Genomic DNA, 19,430 nt, shown 5'->3' with positions numbered 1-19,430 from the left:
TCTTCAAAACAGTCACCAGATGTCGAGCGGTGACGTGCCTTATCAGCTGATGTTACGCTACGGAGGCGTGAACGTCCCACCCAATTTGACAGATAGTTCACGCCTCCTGCTGTCAGGTCGCTCCCCCAGGACACATCTGGTGACCGTTTTGAAGAAGGCGGAAGATTCTCGCCGAAACTGCCAACAAGGTAACATCTTAAAAAAATCCTTGTCTTAAGAAACGAACTTAAAATAGCTAGGAGAGGTCCTCTCGACTCCGGTGATGAAATAAGAGAAGAAAGCTCGGATGACGGCGAGGATGAGACTGATGCTGACCATGGGCATGGCGAGCGTGGGGCAGAGCGTCTGCGTGCAGGTGACACGGCGTGGTGCTCGTGTGTAAAACGTAACGTGGAGTTGCTCACGAGTCCAGCAGAATTTATTTGCTGCAATGAGATAGGCGCCACCCGTGGACTTGCGAAATCGTCGCAAGAGGCAGAAACAGGTATTTCACACGTGCTATTCCCAACCTCAATGAGCCAACACAACTGGGCACATACACACGTCATGAGTGTTACGCAGAGAAAATGAACGTGCATTCTGATTGGATAAAATTAATATCATGGCGGGCTGTTCAAACTGCGGAAATAGTTTGCTCGAGCTACTTTCAAAACACTATAACTTTCCAACCTTAGAACAAAAAACTTTTGTAAGTCTTGAATAAGGTTGGTTAATGTGTGTTTTATTGTTATATTTACTCTATATATTGCCCTCTGTTCCCCTTTAATATCAGTTGAATTATTATTTTCTAAACATGTATGCAGTATTGTACATAAGATGCGACAGCATCACTTTATATAAGTTTTGACATCCAGTAGTGAAAATTCTGAATTTACAACAATGCACTCCTGAAAATTACTCATTAACTAGGGGAATTAAATTTTATATTTTTGGCATGTTAATCATTAATGTACATGAAAGAAAAAGGCTTAAGTTATAACATGTTTTAGTGAAAATAAGTACTAGAATGCTTCTAGTTCTAGTTTTTCTTTGCTCCACTTTCATCTCTAAACAATTGTGCGACAAGACTTTTGTGCGAAATGACCTGATACTAGGGCTGTAACGATATGCGTATCGAAATCGCGATATGCAGAGCCACAATCTGTATCGCGATACAAGAAGGCAGAATCGCGGTACACCCTTTCAAACTTCTCCTCAGCCCAAAAACAGAGGCGCTTCCAAACTTCAATTTATGAATACTTTACTTTTTATTTAAATTACATTTTAAACTTACTTAAATTACTTTTATTTTTTCATATCTATTAGTAAGTCGTTTTTTCGCCGACCTGCGACAATCTTCTGCGAGTCACGCAACGTCCACACTCGCCACTGGCAGAGCATTCATTTCTTTTAAGCGGTCGCCATTCTGGTTGCGACGCGGGGAGCGAATCTGTAAACAAGCAGCTCATTGGCTGGCTAGGTGTGCCACAAGCCAATCACAATCACTTGACCGGAAAGGCATGCAGTGTTGCCAGATTGGACGGGTTTAGGTGCTTTTTGGCTGGTTTTGAACATATTTTGGGTTGGAAAACATTAGCAATATCTGGCAACACTGAAGGCATGTCTGCTTGGGCGGAAGCCTTCTGCGGCAGTTACATTTTGACACGCGAGCAACGTTTCACCATAAAAATTCCGTAATTTCCATCTGTTTTCCGCGATCACAGAAAATCATCGGCCCTATGAGAGTGAGACAGTGAGAGAGCCCCCCCCCCCAAAAAATCTTAACGGATTTACACGATTTGGAAAAATGACTTTTTCAGAACCGAAAAAAACAGAGCTTCCGGCTCAACAGTATTATTTTGAGAAATAAAACAATCTTTGGATATACATTTGTTCATTTTTGCATACATATTACTCATTCTCTGCAGTGGTCTGAATTATTTGTTATTAAATAGTTAATGTAAGTAAGTAAATGTTAATAAGTCAAATTTACTACTTTAAAAAAACATTTTAAAAAAATCGTGGGCGTATCGAATCGTGGGTCAAAAATCGCGATACGAATCGAATCGTGAGTTGGGTGTATCGTTACAGCCCTACCTGATACCCTTTTCACTCGTCTGCTCTGCTCTCACTTCCTCAGTAATGTTGTTCAAACGTGACCATATTGATAGGAAGTGAAGGAATCTGTAGTTTGTCGTTTGTCAAAACGCTGGTTTGCTAAACAGCAATATTAAATAGTATCGTGATGTTTTTGGCCATACAGCACGCTAGTAACAGAGGAAGGGGCGGGGGGGGAAGACCAGCTGACCATTGCTAAAGGCCTGAATGTGTATATCTAGTCTTTCAGAACCCAGCAGGAAGTCCCTGGACCTGTGTACTGCGACTAGAAAAAGTAAATCCAGTCCAGAGTGAACCTTTTCGTACCGAAGTTTAGTTAGATGTTTAACAGGTTGATGATGCTGTGGTCCGAATGCACAGAGGCTTGGATATTTGGCTTTGGTCTAACTTTACTACAGCTGGCCCGTGTGTTTCTTCGTTGGTGTTTGTTTGCTCAGTAATCATAATTAGCCGTGGTTTCCTGTGGCTGAAAGATGTTAAATCTTTGTCTTTGTAGCGGTGCCGTATCCCCCGACGACGCGCCTCACCATGAAGGAGCTGTATGAAGACGGTCGGCCCAAAGTGGAGCTGCTGAAGGCTCACCTGCTGAAGGAGGGACGGCTGGACGAGGACGTGGCGCTGCGCATCATCAATGACGGAGCCAGCATCCTGCGCCATGAGAAGTGCATGCTGGAGGTGGAGGCACCCATTACAGGTCCGTTTCGTATTGTTGCACACCACAGTACAGGGGCGTACCTGTTACAGGAACGGTACGGGTCGGGGTTTTCCCTTTAAACCTTGGAACCGTCAAAGGAAGGATGCTTTTAGAACCATTAGCACATAGTTGCATATGAAATACAGTTACACCTGCTGCAGGGGGTATGTGCTTGTGAGGGGGAGTTGCACACGTTACAGGTGGTCACATGGTTTATTCAAGGTAGTTATACAGCTGTTACAGGTGGTCACAGGCTTTACTCAAGGTAGTTATACAGCTGTTACAGGTGGTCACATGGTTTATTCAAGGTAGTTATACAGCTGTTACAGGTGGTCACAGGCTTTACTCAAGGTAGTTATACAGCTGTTACAGGTGGTCACATGGTTTATTCAAGATAGTTATACAGCTGTTACAGGTGGTCACATGGTTTATTCAAGGTAGTTTTACAGGTGGTCACAGGCTTTACTCAAGGTAGTTATACAGCTGTTACAGGTGGTCACATGGTTTATTCAAGGTAGTTATACAGCTGTTACAGGTGGTCACAGGCTTTACTAAAGGTAGTTATACAGCTGTTACAGGTGGTCACATGGTTTATTCAAGGTAGTTATACAGCTGTTACAGGCGGTCACAGGCTTTACTAAAGGTAGTTATACAGCTGTTACAGGCGGTCACATGGTTTATTCAAGGTAGTTATACAGCTGTTACAGGTGGTCACAGGCTTTACTAAAGGTAGTTATACAGCTGTTACAGGTGGTCACAGGCTTTACTAAAGGTAGTTATACAGCTGTTACAGGTGGTCACATGGTTTATTCAAGGTAGTTATACAGCTGTTACAGGTGGTCACAGGCTTTACTAAAGGTAGTTATACAGCTGTTACAGGTGGTCACATGGTTTATTCAAGGTAGTTATACAGCTGTTACAGGTGGTCACATGGTTTATTCAAGGTAGTTATACAGCTGTTACAGGTGGTCACAGGCTTTACTCAAGGTAGTTATACAGCTGTTACAGGTGGTCACAGGCTTTACTCAAGGTAGTTATACAGCTGTTACAGGTGGTCACAGGCTTTACTAAAGGTAGTTATACAGCTGTTACAGGTGGTCACAGGCTTTACTAAAGGTAGTTATACAGCTGTTACAGGTGGTCACATGGTTTATTCAAGGTAGTTATACAGCTGTTACAGGTGGTCACAGGCTTTACTCAAGGTAGTTATACAGCTGTTACAGGTGGTCACAGGCTTTACTCAAGGTAGTTATACAGCTGTTACAGGTGGTCACAGGCTTTACTAAAGGTAGTTATACAGCTGTTACAGGTGGTCACATGGTTTATTCAAGGTAGTTATACAGCTGTTACAGGTGGTCACAGGCTTTACTAAAGGTAGTTATACAGCTGTTACAGGTGGTCACAGGCTTTACTAAAGGTAGTTATACAGCTGTTACAGGTGGTCACAGGCTTTACTAAAGGTAGTTATACAGCTGTTACAGGTGGTCACATGGTTTATTCAAGGTAGTTATACAGCTGTTACAGGTGGTCACAGGCTTTACTAAAGGTAGTTATACAGCTGTTACAGGTGGTCACAGGCTTTACTCAAGGTAGTTATACAGCTGTTACAGGTGGTCACAGGCTTTACTAAAGGTAGTTATACAGCTGTTACAGGTGGTCACATGGTTTATTCAAGGTAGTTATACAGCTGTTACAGGTGGTCACAGGCTTTACTAAAGGTAGTTATACAGCTGTTACAGGTGGTCACATGGTTTATTCAAGGTAGTTATACAGCTGTTACAGGTGGTCACAGGCTTTACTAAAGGTAGTTATACAGCTGTTACAGGTGGTCACCAGGCTTTACTAAAGGTAGTTATACAGCTGTTACAGGTGGTCACAGGCTTTACTAAAGGTAGTTATACAGCTGTTACAGGTGGTCACATGGTTTATTCAAGGTAGTTATACAGCTGTTACAGGTGGTCTCATGGTTTATTAAAGGTAGTTATACAGCTGTTACAGGTGGTCACAGGCTTTACTAAAGGTAGTTATACAGCTGTTACAGGTGGTCACATGGTTTATTCAAGGTAGTTATACAGCTGTTACAGGTGGTCACAGGCTTTACTAAAGGTAGTTATACAGCTGTTACAGGTGGTCACAGGCTTTACTAAAGGTAGTTATACAGCTGTTACAGGTGGTCACAGGCTTTACTAAAGGTAGTTATACAGCTGTTACAGGTGGTCACATGGTTTATTCAAGGTAGTTATACAGCTGTTACAGGTGGTCACAGGCTTTACTAAAGGTAGTTATACAGCTGTTACAGGTGGTCACAGGCTTTACTCAAGGTAGTTATACAGCTGTTACAGGTGGTCACAGGCTTTAAAGGTAGTTATACAGCTGTTACAGGTGGTCACATGGTTTATTCAAGGTAGTTATACAGCTGTTACAGGTGGTCACAGGCTTTACTAAAGGTAGTTATACAGCTGTTACAGGCGGTCACATGGTTTATTCAAGGTAGTTATACAGCTGTTACAGGTGGTCACAGGCTTTACTAAAGGTAGTTATACAGCTGTTACAGGTGGTCACAGGCTTTACTAAAGGTAGTTATACAGCTGTTACAGGTGGTCACATGGTTTATTCAAGGTAGTTATACAGCTGTTACAGGTGGTCACAGGCTTTACTAAAGGTAGTTATACAGCTGTTACAGGTGGTCACATGGTTTATTCAAGGTAGTTATACAGCTGTTACAGGTGGTCACATGGTTTATTCAAGGTAGTTATACAGCTGTTACAGGTGGTCACAGGCTTTACTCAAGGTAGTTATACAGCTGTTACAGGTGGTCACAGGCTTTACTCAAGGTAGTTATACAGCTGTTACAGGTGGTCACAGGCTTTACTAAAGGTAGTTATACAGCTGTTACAGGTGGTCACATGGTTTATTCAAGGTAGTTATACAGCTGTTACAGGTGGTCACAGGCTTTACTCAAGGTAGTTATACAGCTGTTACAGGTGGTCACAGGCTTTACTCAAGGTAGTTATACAGCTGTTACAGGTGGTCACAGGCTTTACTAAAGGTAGTTATACAGCTGTTACAGGTGGTCACATGGTTTATTCAAGGTAGTTATACAGCTGTTACAGGTGGTCACAGGCTTTACTCAAGGTAGTTATACAGCTGTTACAGGTGGTCACAGGCTTTACTAAAGGTAGTTATACAGCTGTTACAGGTGGTCACATGGTTTATTCAAGGTAGTTATACAGCTGTTACAGGTGGTCTCATGGTTTATTAAAGGTAGTTATACAGCTGTTACAGGTGGTCACAGGCTTTACTAAAGGTAGTTATACAGCTGTTACAGGTGGTCACATGGTTTATTCAAGGTAGTTATACAGCTGTTACAGGTGGTCACATGGTTTATTCAAGGTAGTTATACAGCTGTTACAGGTGGTCACAGGCTTTACTAAAGGTAGTTATACAGCTGTTACAGGTGGTCACAGGCTTTACTAAAGGTAGTTATACAGCTGTTACAGGTGGTCACAGGCTTTACTAAAGGTAGTTATACAGCTGTTACAGGTGGTCACATGGTTTATTCAAGGTAGTTATACAGCTGTTACAGGTGGTCACAGGCTTTACTAAAGGTAGTTATACAGCTGTTACAGGTGGTCACAGGCTTTACTCAAGGTAGTTATACAGCTGTTACAGGTGGTCACAGGCTTTACTAAAGGTAGTTATACAGCTGTTACAGGTGGTCACATGGTTTATTCAAGGTAGTTATACAGCTGTTACAGGTGGTCACAGGCTTTACTAAAGGTAGTTATACAGCTGTTACAGGTGGTCACATGGTTTATTCAAGGTAGTTATACAGCTGTTACAGGTGGTCACAGGCTTTACTAAAGGTAGTTATACAGCTGTTACAGGTGGTCACCAGGCTTTACTAAAGGTAGTTATACAGCTGTTACAGGTGGTCACAGGCTTTACTAAAGGTAGTTATACAGCTGTTACAGGTGGTCACATGGTTTATTCAAGGTAGTTATACAGCTGTTACAGGTGGTCTCATGGTTTATTAAAGGTTCTCCCCATGTCCGCGTGGGTTTCCTCCGGGTGCTCTGGTTTCCCCCACAGTCCAAAGACATGCAGGTTAGGTTAACTGGTGACTCTAAATTGAGCGTAAGTGTGAATGGTTGTCTTTGTCTATGTGTCAGCCCTGTGATGACTTGTCCAGGGTGTACCCCGCCTTTCACCCGTAGTCAGCTGGGATAGGCTCCAGCTTGCCTGCGACCCTGTAGAACAGGATAAACTGGCTAGAGATGATGAGATGAGATGAGATCCCTTTTCGTGGTCAAATACTTTTTTTGCTAGGTTGCTAGGATTTTCTTGTTACCAAGAAAATGTTGGCACCTCTGCGGGTAGATACCCATTATACACAGCTCCCTGCCTGTTACTCAGAGTGCAGGTGGATTCTCAGCACTATTAGGCACCTGACACAAGCAGTGGCTTCCTCTATGGTCTCAGCATAAATCTTCTCTCTCAGTAAACTACACTGTCTTTAGTCTCACTGTGATGAGTCACTGTGGAGTCTCGTTCTGTGCGTTGTGTATAAAAATAGCTATGATGTGAATATACTGCTACACGATGCGATCACGATGATCACTAGGATCATTAGGAATGTTCTGTATTTGTTACACTCTTCGACCACGCCTGTTGATCATGGTTGAAGCCAACAGGCTTTCGACGTGTTTTGTCTTGTCTTGCTCTGACATTTTTTTACTTGAAACATTTTTACACACTGTAGTCTATAAAACATTACTTTCGATATAAATTGTATATTTCTCTTATTATTTAACAGCAGGATAGCAAAAAGTACAACCCTGATTCCAAAAAAGTTGGGACAAAGTACAAATTGTAAATAAAAACGGAATGCAATGATGTGGAAGTTTCAAAATTCCATATTTTATTCAGAATAGAACATAGATGACATATCAAATGTTTAAACTGAGAAAATGTATCATTTAAAGAGAAAAATTAGGTGATTTTAAATTTCATGACAGCAACACATCTCAAAAAAGTTGGGACAAGGCCATGTTTACCACTGTGAGACATCCCCTTTTCTCTTTACAACAGTCTGTAAACGTCTGGGGACTGAGGAGACAAGTTGCTCAAGTTTAGGGATAGGAATGTTAACCCATTCTTGTCTAATGTAGGATTCTAGTTGCTCAACTGTCTTAGGTCTTTTTTGTCGTATCTTCCGTTTTATGATGCGCCAAATGTTTTCTATGGGTGAAAGATCTGGACTGCAGGCTGGCCAGTTCAGTACCCGGACCCTTCTTCTACGCAGCCATGATGCTGTAATTGATGCAGTATGTGGTTTGGCATTGTCATGTTGGAAAATGCAAGGTCTTCCCTGAAAGAGACGTCGTCTGGATGGGAGCATATGTTGCTCTAGAACCTGGATATACCTTTCAGCATTGATGGTGTCTTTCCAGATGTGTAAGCTGCCCATGCCACACGCACTAATGCAACCCCATACCATCAGAGATGCAGGCTTCTGAACTGAGCGCTGATAACAACTTGGGTCGTCCTTCTCCTCTTTAGTCCGAATGGCACGGCGTCCCTGATTTCCATAAAGAACTTCAAATTTTGATTCGTCTGACCACAGAACAGTTTTCCACTTTGCCACAGTCCATTTTAAACGAGCCTTGGCCCAGAGAAGACGTCTGCGCTTCTGGATCACGTTTAGATACGGCTTCTTCTTTGAACTATAGAGTTTTAGCTGGCAACGGCGGGTGGCACGGTGAAGTGCGTTCACAGATAATGTTCTCTGGAAATATTCCTGAGCCCATTTTGTGATTTCCAATACAGAAGCATGCCTGTATGTGATGCAGTGCCGTCTAAGGGCCCGAAGATCACGGGCACCCAGTATGGTTTTCCGGCCTTGACCCTTACGCACAGAGATTCTTCCAGATTCTCTGAATCTTTTGATGATGATATGCACTGTAGATGATGATATGTTCTGTAGATGATGATATGTTCAAACTCTTGGCAATTTTACACTGTCGAACTCCTTTCTGATATTGCTCCACTATTTGTCGGCGTAGAATTAGGGGGATTGGTGATCCTCTTCCCATCTTTACTTCTGAGAGCCGCTGCCACTCCAGGATGCTCTTTTTATACCCAGTCATGTTAATGACCTATTGCCAATTGACCTAATGAGTTGCAATTTGGTCCTCCAGCTGTTCCTTTTTTGTACCTTTAACTTTTCCAGCCTCTTATTGCCCCTGTCCCAACTTTTTTGAGATGTGTTGCAGTCATGAAATTTCAAATGAGCCAATATTTGGCATGAAATTTCAAAATGTCTCACTTTCAACATTGGATATGTCGTCTATGTTCTATTGTGAATACAATATCAGTTTTTGAGATTTGTAAATTATTGCATTCAGTTTTTATTTACAATTTGTACTTTGTCCCAACTTTTTTGGAATCGGGGTTGTAAATAAATGCAATAAAAACCCACTGGCTTTGGTTTTATTTTTATTTTTTTATTGTCGTTTTGTATTTAAAACTGTACAGATGTGCCAAAAGCCAACATAAAGCCCTGCATTCTCGGCCAAAAGGGATTAATGATCCAAAAGTGGAGTCTGGTCCATTAACACAAGAACTTATTGCCATTAAAACCAAGAAGTACACTCAAAAGAAGTGGATGTAGAAACCACTCAATGGGATTAAATCCTTACACGTTCACAAAAGGATTTTTCTTGCAACTTGGAAAATTATCCATCTGTTGAGTCCCCCGACATCTCAAACTCTACCTGGTGCTGCAGACATCGTTCTACACGGACAAACCGATGAAAAATCTGGAAGAGCCTGGAGGAGTACAACTTTTTTATATGTGATCTGGGGATCAGGACACTACAAGATAAATCCTGTATCGTTTTTGCCTGGGTAAGGAGGCATTTCTGGGCTTTTTGTATGGATCTTTGCGATGTTTGCTAGAACGCTACAAGTTTTAGTATTGAGGTTTTTCACCTGACGTCACAGGGTCACGTGACGCCCCGGTGTCCGCCATTTTGAAGGTCAAGCTACATACTAACGCTGCAGACAGAGAGGGAGAACCAGCTTGAAAAAAAAACGTGTTACAGACACCGGATCCAGTGTAAATAGCTGCCGGAGCGCGCTACGGCTTGCTCCCCCTCAAATTAAGCAGCACGCTCCGGCTTGCTCCCGGAGTGCTCCGGCCGAGGTTCCAGAGCGCGCTCCGGCTTGCTCCCCCTCAAATTAAGCAGCGCGCTCCGGCTTGCTCCCCCTCAAATTAAGCAGCGCGCTCCGGCTTGCTCCCCCTCAAATTAAGCAGCGCGCTCCGGCTTGCTCCCCCTCAAATTAAGCAGCACGCTCCGGCTTGCTCCTGGAGTGCTCCGGCCGAGGTTCCAGAGCGCGCTCCGGCTTGCTCCCCCTCAAATTAAGCAGCGTGTTCCGGCTTGCTCCCAGAGCGCGCTGCTTAATTTGAGGGGGAGCAAGCCGGAGCGCGCTCCGGCAGCTATTTACACTGGATCCGGTGTAAATAGCTGCCGGATCATAATTACAGTAAACTAGTAAATCCAGTAAAGGAAAAACTTGAGACTGAAAGGTTTTAACAGTCATCCAAATGACTGAACGTAAACATTGCTACAGTAACATACTAGCTATGTTGTTGACATTAGCTAGTGCTAACAGCTAGCTGCTAGTGCACTGCTACAACACAGACACCGACCCTAATAATACAGTTCTTGGTCATTGCCTGGTAACAGCAAATTTATAACGGGCCATGTCTCAACAGACTAAGAAGTTATTTCAGTGACATTTAATAACATTTTGTTTATCCCGAGGACCGAAAGTAAATGAAAATGTGAACAAACCTTAGCTGTAATAAGATGGCGACCACCGGCTCCAGGGACGACCCGCTGATGTAGGCATGTTACCCAGCCTGACACAAAATATTTGTAGGCATCCAAACTCTTATACGCTTTCAGATCAATACCTGTGTATGGCGATGGGTTTTTAACGACATAGGTATACAGATCACGTGGGCCGAAGTCAGGTAAAGACGAGGGCTTCGTGTACTTCCGTACGTCAGTGAACAATCCTGGTGGAAGCAGGTAAACGTCGTTCTCTAAGCCTGCTAACCTCAATTTTTGCAAATACCTCTCCCTCTGCTCGCCCTGTAAATGCCCTACGTCGCTGGATAGTGAAGGTGTTTTCTGCATCTCGCTCCTTTTTCTTTTATGTCTGTCGCCTTCCTCGCATTCAAACCGATTCGAGCCGTGACGTCCAAAATGGCAGCCTAACGATGCATCACATGACTTGGTCACGTGGGTGAAAAACCTCAATATTGGGTGTAAACAAAACGCAGCTGCTCGATTCTCAGTCCTCCCTGCTCTTCTCTTCCGGGTAAATCATTCACAAAGGTCCACAGAAACTCCTTTAAAGACCTGGATATTCGTCGGCTGTCCATTGTTAGCGATGATGACCGCTTCACGAGGATGTGCAGATGGGCTGCGAGGCCCGCACCAGACTTGGTCTCTTTTCCAAATGAAGCGCCTTGCACAGTAAGGTAAGACAAAGTATGTCGTGCCCTCATCGTGTTGTCTCTCTGGACCTCCAGACCTGACGGGTATGGAAGTTGTCCTCCATCCATTGGCCATTTGAGTGGCTCTTCCGCATGCCATCTGGTGGTGTGCCGTTGACCTTGTTGGGTTCGTCTGCCACGTTGCACCGAAAAGCACCCTGCTGCCAGCGCCTTATTGGTGATGTACGATTTAACGCATAGCTGGAACTCAGGCAGGTGCTACCACTCGGGGTCAGAGCGGACCTGGGAGCAGTGGTGATTTAAGGGGTAACTCCACTTTACTCAATACTCAAGTCCTCCTGGACCTGAGACTCACCACTGCTTATAGTTTAAAATCTTACCCGGGACTAAAAGATCTGGGTATTATGCGTATTATATACGTGTTAGTTTACAATATGGCAACCACGATCAAACGGAAAATAAAAACACACGAGGACTGAAGCGTCTCCTGAACTTCAAAACATCACAAAATGGCGAGAACAATGATTTGCGAAGCCAAACAAAATAAACCTGAGGAGTTTACAAACTTTTCACGCTGCAAACTCGAGTGTTCTTCGACTCTGCTCGCTTCCATCGCAGTGATAGGTTCAGGAGCCACCTTTCTCACCGTCTTTTGGTAAAACCTTTGATCACTTCACGGGGATCCCGCAAGAAACTTATCAGTTGCACGGTTTGATCGGTTCACGCAGCCCAAAACGGCGCAAGTGTAAGGCATTTTAACGACTAGCAAGGCGCCCCAGTGATCGTAACGCTTTGTGAACAGTGAGCTCAGCTGACCACCACTTCGTGTCTTGCATATCTAATGAGGCGGATGTGGCATCGGGTGCAATCCAGCAATTGTACCCGACTAAAAAAAAAAAAAAATTGGTTTCCGCTTGTGGTGGGGAGGACTTAGTGGGCGGCGGCCCAGTGATTGAGGAACACTGGCTTTGAGGAATGATAATTTCTGGTTAGTAAGAGGAGGCGTTTTTGCATGTTGATGTGATGTCCGTATAACAAAAAGCAACATTGGATTAATAATAATTTTGCGAAAATCTGTACGTGTTCAATTCATATTCAAATCACTTTATTTGTCCCCTGGGGCAATTCGAAGGCATGCAGAGAAGTACAGTTAAACACAATAATAATTAATAACATTTTCGACATGGACATGCAATGGAAGGGAGCCAAGTCGAAGAACACTCGAGTTTGCAGTTCGTGAAAGGTTTGTAAATCCCTTTTCTCAACATGGACATGGCTGTGGAACCATTTCACGGTTTCTCAAAGGGACGTTAGGTTTGTAGTAGGAGTAGCAAGTCTTAGTAAGGTCCGAGTCCTGGGTTCCACTTACCAGAACCATTCAAATTGGTCCCTGTAATTCTAAAATGGTATACACGTTGTGTCTAATGTACGGAAGCCGCGAGAGGCCCTTCATATAATCCTTTTTTTTTATTCACCTTGTTATCCCGAGATAACGACATAATTCATTCAGGATCTCGAGAAAACAACACAACTAATTCGAGATCTCGAGAAAACAAAACCGTTATTCCGAGATAACGACATAATTAGTTCAGGATCTCGAGAAAACAACACAATTCGAGATCTCGAGAAAACAAAACCGTTATTCCGAGATAACGACATAATTAATTCAGGATCTCAAGAAAACAAAACCGTTATTCCGAGATAATGACAATTAGTTCAGGATCTCGAGAAAACAACACAACTAATTCGAGCTCTCGAGAAAACAAAACCGTTATTCCGAGATAACGACATAATTAATTCAGGATCTCAAGAAAACAACACAACTAATTTGAGATCTCGAGAAAACAAAACCGTTTTTCCGAGATAATGACACAATAAATTCAGGATCTCAAGAAAACAACACAACTAATTCGAGCTCTCGAGAAAACAAAACCGTTATTCCGAGATAACTACATCATTAATTCAGGATCTCGAGAAAACAACACAACTAATTCGAGATCTCGAGAAAACAAAACCGTTTTTCCGAGATAATGACGTAATTAATTCAGGATCTTGAGAAAACAACACAACTAATTTGAGATCTCGAGAAAACAAAACCGTTATTCTGAGATCTCGAAAACAAAACCGTTATTCCGTGATCTTGAGAAAACAAAATTATTTCATGATCTCAATTAGATCTTTTATCTACGTCGGTAGAGACGAAGCCGGGCCAGTCTTCTGCGGAGGTGCCGCAGACTAATTTTGAAATTATCCCTTATTAAAAGACTTGATGCAATCTCTCCCTGTGTCAACCCCTGATCAAAATATTGCCTTATTAGGTGATCGATTATTCCAGACATTCTAATGACCAAAGTTGCGTCTATACAGAAAGAGAAATAGCCCCAACGTCAGCATATCACAAGTCTCTTGGCGTTCCTGAATGAACCATTTCTCAGCTGTTTACTCGAGATCTCGAATTAGTTGTGGTGTTTTCTTGAGATCCTGAATTAATTATGTCGTTATCTTGGGATAACAAGGTGAATAAAAAAAAGGATTACATGAAGGGCCTCTCTCGGCTTCCGTACTAATGAAATCCTGTGTGTGAAATATAATTTCTAACCTCACCCTTCCTCAACTTGGTGATTTCCTTGACTGCCTTTTGTGTGAATCGGTTCCCTGACTCGCTGAAGGGAACCAGCCTTGTTTTGATAACGAGGGAATCCTTTGATTGGGTCTGTTTCAAATGTCAAAGAGTGACTAGCGCCCCACCCAGGTCACCTCCGCCACCTTTGATTTCCCGCAGGAGGCCACAGGAAACCCTTCTTTAATCCCCTAACAGGTGCGGAGATAAAAATGGCCTTCCTCTCTGTCGTCCCCGGAGTCTTTTAATGTCACATGTGCTACAGCTGGAGGTTACACGGTCACGTCACACCACATTCTCCGATTCGACACTAATGAGACCGGACTTTGCTTGAAGTGTGAAACTGACAAGCGGTCATATTTCAGGATCTGATCTTTCTCTCTCTAACCTACTTTTTTTTAAAGTGCCTAGAGACCACATGCAGTTGAGTTCTTCGCAGTGCAGGTGGCTGTGGTGTATCCACTGCAGCCGCAGAAAACAAATCTGCTGAAAGACAAAACGGCCTTTGGGTGATTAGTGGACTGAAGCTCCATGGCCTGTTGTAGGGGGAGAAATTTCAGATAACCTGTAACATTAGCGGATATAGTTTTGAAAATGGATTGACCATATATATATATATATATATAGCATATGAATATTTTAATGAACCCTCACGAGGTTAACTTTTAAATAGGAGCACATTTAAAGTTCACGGTCTGAAGGCTCAGGATGCCATGACTGTCTAAGGTTTCACTTTCCTTAATCCTGGCGATGCTACAGCTGTCTGAGAGAGAATTACGACGTCTGAGTTTGAGTGCTCCAGTGGACGTGCTTTTCCACCAGCGCTGAGAAGTCGGAGATCTTGTAGCATTTTGAAAGTCTGATCCCCGGCGATGGACTGGACTTCGAGACGCACCATGACCCTGATCAGGACAAAGCAGTTACTGAAGATGGATAAATGAATGAATGAATGAATATGAAGTAATCTGAAAAAAATGTCATCACTCTTAATTACAGTGTCTTGCAAAAGTATTCATCCCCTTCGGTACTAGTCAAAGCCCAGCCCTCAATCCAGTTGAGAATCTGTGGCATAATTTGCGTTGCCGTACAGCAATCTTCAACCCATCCAAGTTGAAGGCAGTGGAGCAGTTTTGCCTTAAGGAATGGGTAAAAATCCCAGTGTTTAGATGTGCTAAGCTCATAAAGACACGTACCCCAAGAGATTTGCAGCTGTAATTGCAGCAAAAGGTGGCTCTACAAAGTATTGACTCGGGGGGTGAATATCTATGCACACTCCAGGTCTCCCCTCCCCCCCCCAATTTCATCTTATTGTTTGTGTTCCAATAAAAGAAACAATTTTCACCTTTAAACTGGTAAATCAAATGGTGCTAACCCCCCAAAAATCCATTTTAATTCCAGCTTGTTATGCGACAAAACAGGACAACCGCCAAGGGGGATGAATACTTTTGCAAGACCCTGTATATCAGGCTGCAGCAGTGTCTTCTGGGTAGTTTGTGCTCCTGAAGTGTCCAGTAAAGTCAATCTAATCTTAATCTAACTCAAGCTGATTGAGAGATGCAACCAGTCTGAAAATGCCAAAAAAAAGGTATTAAAATTGGTGCATTAAATTGAAGATGTTGGGCCTCATTTAACAATCGTTAGCAAAGCTGTGTACGAATGTTTGCGTAAACAAAAACTTTCTGCCAGATTTGCAAAAGTTTCAGAAACGCTGATTTTTCCTCGTACTTGATAAACACCAATCGGCGTAAATCACCGAGCACGTGCAGTGCACAGCAGAGCTCATTTGCGTATAGCAACGCCCACAAAACTCCATAAAAGTTCACGTGTGTAGACAGCTGCGAGCACAAAACGATCAAAGCCTGAAAACAGACGTGTATACTACAACCCCGATTCCAAAAAAGTTGGGACAAAGTACAAATTGTAAATAAAAATGGAATGCAATGATATGGACGTTTCAAAATTCCATATTTTATTCAGAATAGAACATAGATGACATATCAAATGTTTAAACTGAGAAAATGTATCATTTAAAGAGAAAAATTAGGTGATTTTTAAATTTCATGACAACAACACATCTCAAAAAAGTTGGGACAAGGCCATGTTTACCACTGTGAGACATCCCCTTTTCTCTTTACAACAGTCTGTAAACGTCTGGGGACTGAGGAGACAAGTTACTCAAGTTTAGGGATAGGAATGTTAACCCATTCTTGTCTAATGTAGGATTCTAGTTGCTCAACTGTCTTAGGTCTTTTTTGTCGTATCTTCCATTTTATGATGCGCCAAATGTTTTCTATGGGTGAAAGATCTGGACTGCAGGCTGGCCAGTTCAGTACCCGGACCCTTCTTCTACGCAGCCATGATGCTGTAATTGATGCAGCATGTGGTTTGGCATTGTCATGTTGGAAAATGCAAGGTCTTCCCTGAAAGAGACGTCGTCTGGATGGGAGCATATGTTGCTCTAGAACCTGGATATACCTTTCAGCATTGATGGTGTCTTTCCAGATGTGTAAGCTGCCCATGCCACACGCACTAATGCAACCCCATACCATCAGAGATGCAGGCTTCTGAACTGAGCGCTGATAACAACTTGGGTCGTCCTTCTCCTCTTTAGTCCGAATGGCACGGCGTCCCTGATTTCCATAAAGAACTTCACATTTTGATTCGTCTGACCACAGAACAGTTTTCCACTTTGCCACAGTCCATTTTAAATGAGCCTTGGCCCAGAGAAGACGTCTGCGCTTCTGGATCATGTTTAGATACGGCTTCTTCTTTGAACTATAGAGTTTTAGCTGGCAACGGCGGATGGCACGGTGAATTGTGTTCACAGATAATGTTCTCTGGAAATATTCCTGAGCCCATTTTGTGATTTCCAATACAGAAGCATGCCTGTATGTGATGCAGTGCCGTCTAAGGGCCCGAAGATCACGGGCACCCAGTATGGTTTTCCGGCCTTGACCCTTACGCACAGAGATTCTTCCAGATTCTCTGAATCTTTTGATGATGATATGCACTGTAGATGATGATATGTTCAAACTCTTTGCAATTTTACACTGTCGAACTCCTTTCTGATATTGCTCCACTATTTGTCGGTGCAGAATTAGGGGGATTGGTGATCCTCTTCCCATCTTTACTTCTGAGAGCCGCTGCCACTCCAAGATGCTCTTTTTATACCCAGTCATGTTAATGACCTATTGCCAATTGACCTAATGAGTTGCAGTTTGGTCCTCCAGCTGTTCCTTTTTTGTACCTTTAACTTTTCCAGCCTCTTCTTGCCCCTGTCCCAACTTTTTTGAGATGTGTTGCTGTCATGAAATTTCAAATGAGCCAATATTTGGCATGAAATTTCAAAATGTCTCACTTTCGACATTTGATATGTTGTCTATGTTCTATTGTGAATACAATATCAGTTTTTGAGATTTGTAAATTATTGCATTCCGTTTTTATTTACAATTTGTACTTTGTCCCAACTTTTTTGGAATCAGGGTTGTATACAAAATTGAGTCATTCAGGATTCAGCCATGTTTTTGCTCGGCGTTAGGAAGTTACAGGTTTTTAGCTTTCTCCTGAAATGTTTTCTTTTATTTCTTCTTCCTCAGGGTAGTAAAACTCACTTTCGCTGTGAAGACTGTCGTTATCGCTATCCATGCTATAAAATTAATGCTATTCTCCTGAGAAATGCTGGCAAAAATTTATAAGATTTTTGATAATCGTATAAATAAATCTTATTAAAAAAAAAAAAAGATAAATGTTAGCAAAAAATTCTACTAAGTTGGTTGTGAACGAGCGAGTCGCCAGAGATCCGTAACTGGGGTCTGTATCGTAGGATACGGACCCACTCGCCAGCCAATCAGAGCGCAGGATTTGATGGAAACTGGACCGCGAAGAAAATAAAGTTTATTTGTCTTGGCAAATCACTGTCAAGGTTTACAGTGGTTAGTCTACGTTTACGTAAATTTATACACTCGGGAGTATGAGTAGGATACAAACGTTTTTCCAAACGTACACGATTTTCACCAATCCCAACATTCCCGTGTTGGCACTCGTATTAACGGTTTACACATCGATCCGTTTGTATCCAGCTTGATAAATGAGGCCCATTTGGGTGTATACATTACAGGAAGCAGAGCATTTCTTATGTAACGTGTAGTTATGGGTTCTTGTCGTCTGCTGTGTTTGTGCCCTCAGTGTGTGGAGACGTTCACGGACAGTTCTTTGACCTGATGAAGCTGTTCGAGGTCGGTGGTTCCCCCAACAACACGCGCTATTTATTCTTGGGCGATTATGTGGATCGAGGTTACTTCAGCATCGAGGTGAGTATTATAGCATTCAAACTAATTTCCTCTCTGTGTTGGTCTTCAGAATCGCACCCAGTAACAAAACAGGATGTGTGTAACGCTTGTGAGGTGTAAGACAGACTTTTGAAAGGCTCGTGATGAAACCCTGTTTTACAGAATTGGCTTTTTGGAGCTGCTGTTTAGTGTTATGAAGACCAGTGTGAAAGCTAGGAAGAAATGTTAGAAATAGTTTTGGACGTACTGGTTTAGCCTTCCAGTTTTGCACTTCCAGGGAAGTAATTATGGTTGTTGTGATGATATTTCAATCTGTCCTGGACTTGAGTTCAAAAGAAATGCTGTCTAGAATGTACAAGTTGTAGATCGGGTGGAATTTTTCAACCTGGTTTCAAATTTTTAACCCAGTTCGTAATTTGCTACTTGTAATTCGTGAGACTTACTGTATCTTGGGTTTGGATTTGGGAAGACTCTGTATTTTAAACTACTTGATGATGTAATAAGACTGGACTCGTTTAATAAATTCAAAATCTATATAAATCCTTCCAATGGAATCGTTGCTGGTCTAGTGGTTAAGGTGTTGGGTTAAGAATCCGAAGATTCTGAGTTCATATCCCGGTTAAGTATGAAAGAAAGAAAAAAAAAGCTAATTCGGTAGATGGGAATACAGTGGTGCTTGAAAGTTTGTGAACCCTTTAGAATTGCATAAATATGACCTAAAACATAATTAGATTTTCACACAAGTCCTAAAAGTAGATAAAGAGAACCCAGTTGAACAAATGAGACAAAAATATTATACTTGGTCATTTATTTATTGAGGAAAATGATCCAATATTACATACCTCTGAGTGGCAAAAGTATGTGAACCTCGAGGATTAGCAGTTAATTTGAAGGTGAAATTAGAGTCAGGTGTTTTCAATCAATGGGATGACAATCAGGTGTGAGTGGGCACCCGGTTTTATTTAAAGAACAGGGATCTATCAAAGTCTGATCTTCACAACACATGTTTGTGGAAGTGTATCATGGCACGAACAAAGGAGATTTCTGAGGACCTCAGAAAAAGCGTTGTTGATGCTCATCAGGCTGGAAAAGGTTACAAAACCATCTCTAAAGAGTTTGGACTCCACCAATCCACAGTCAGACAGATTGTGTACAAATGGAGGAAATTCAAGTCCATTGTTACCCTCCCCAGGAGTGGTC

At 42.4% G+C, this 19,430-nt stretch overlaps 1 protein-coding gene across 3 annotated transcripts in view; it reads left to right on the top strand.

The window, feature by feature from the left end:
- The window catches only part of ppp3ccb (protein phosphatase 3, catalytic subunit, gamma isozyme, b), a 150,159-nt gene that overhangs the window by 47,311 nt on the left and 83,418 nt on the right, over positions 1-19,430 (top strand). For all 3 annotated transcript variants that reach the window (XM_060908278.1, XM_060908277.1, XM_060908276.1), the window contains exons 2-3: positions 2,594-2,791; positions 18,127-18,251. In XM_060908278.1, the coding sequence (XP_060764261.1) occupies positions 2,594-2,791; positions 18,127-18,251 (323 nt within the window). The remainder of the gene's footprint in view (positions 1-2,593; positions 2,792-18,126; positions 18,252-19,430) is intronic.

This window comes from Neoarius graeffei, chromosome 25 (genome assembly GCF_027579695.1).
Source record: "Neoarius graeffei isolate fNeoGra1 chromosome 25, fNeoGra1.pri, whole genome shotgun sequence".
Lineage (NCBI taxonomy): Eukaryota > Metazoa > Chordata > Actinopteri > Siluriformes > Ariidae > Neoarius > Neoarius graeffei.
Note: the sequence above shows the minus strand (reverse complement) of the source record. Positions and strands in the feature narration are given on the sequence as shown.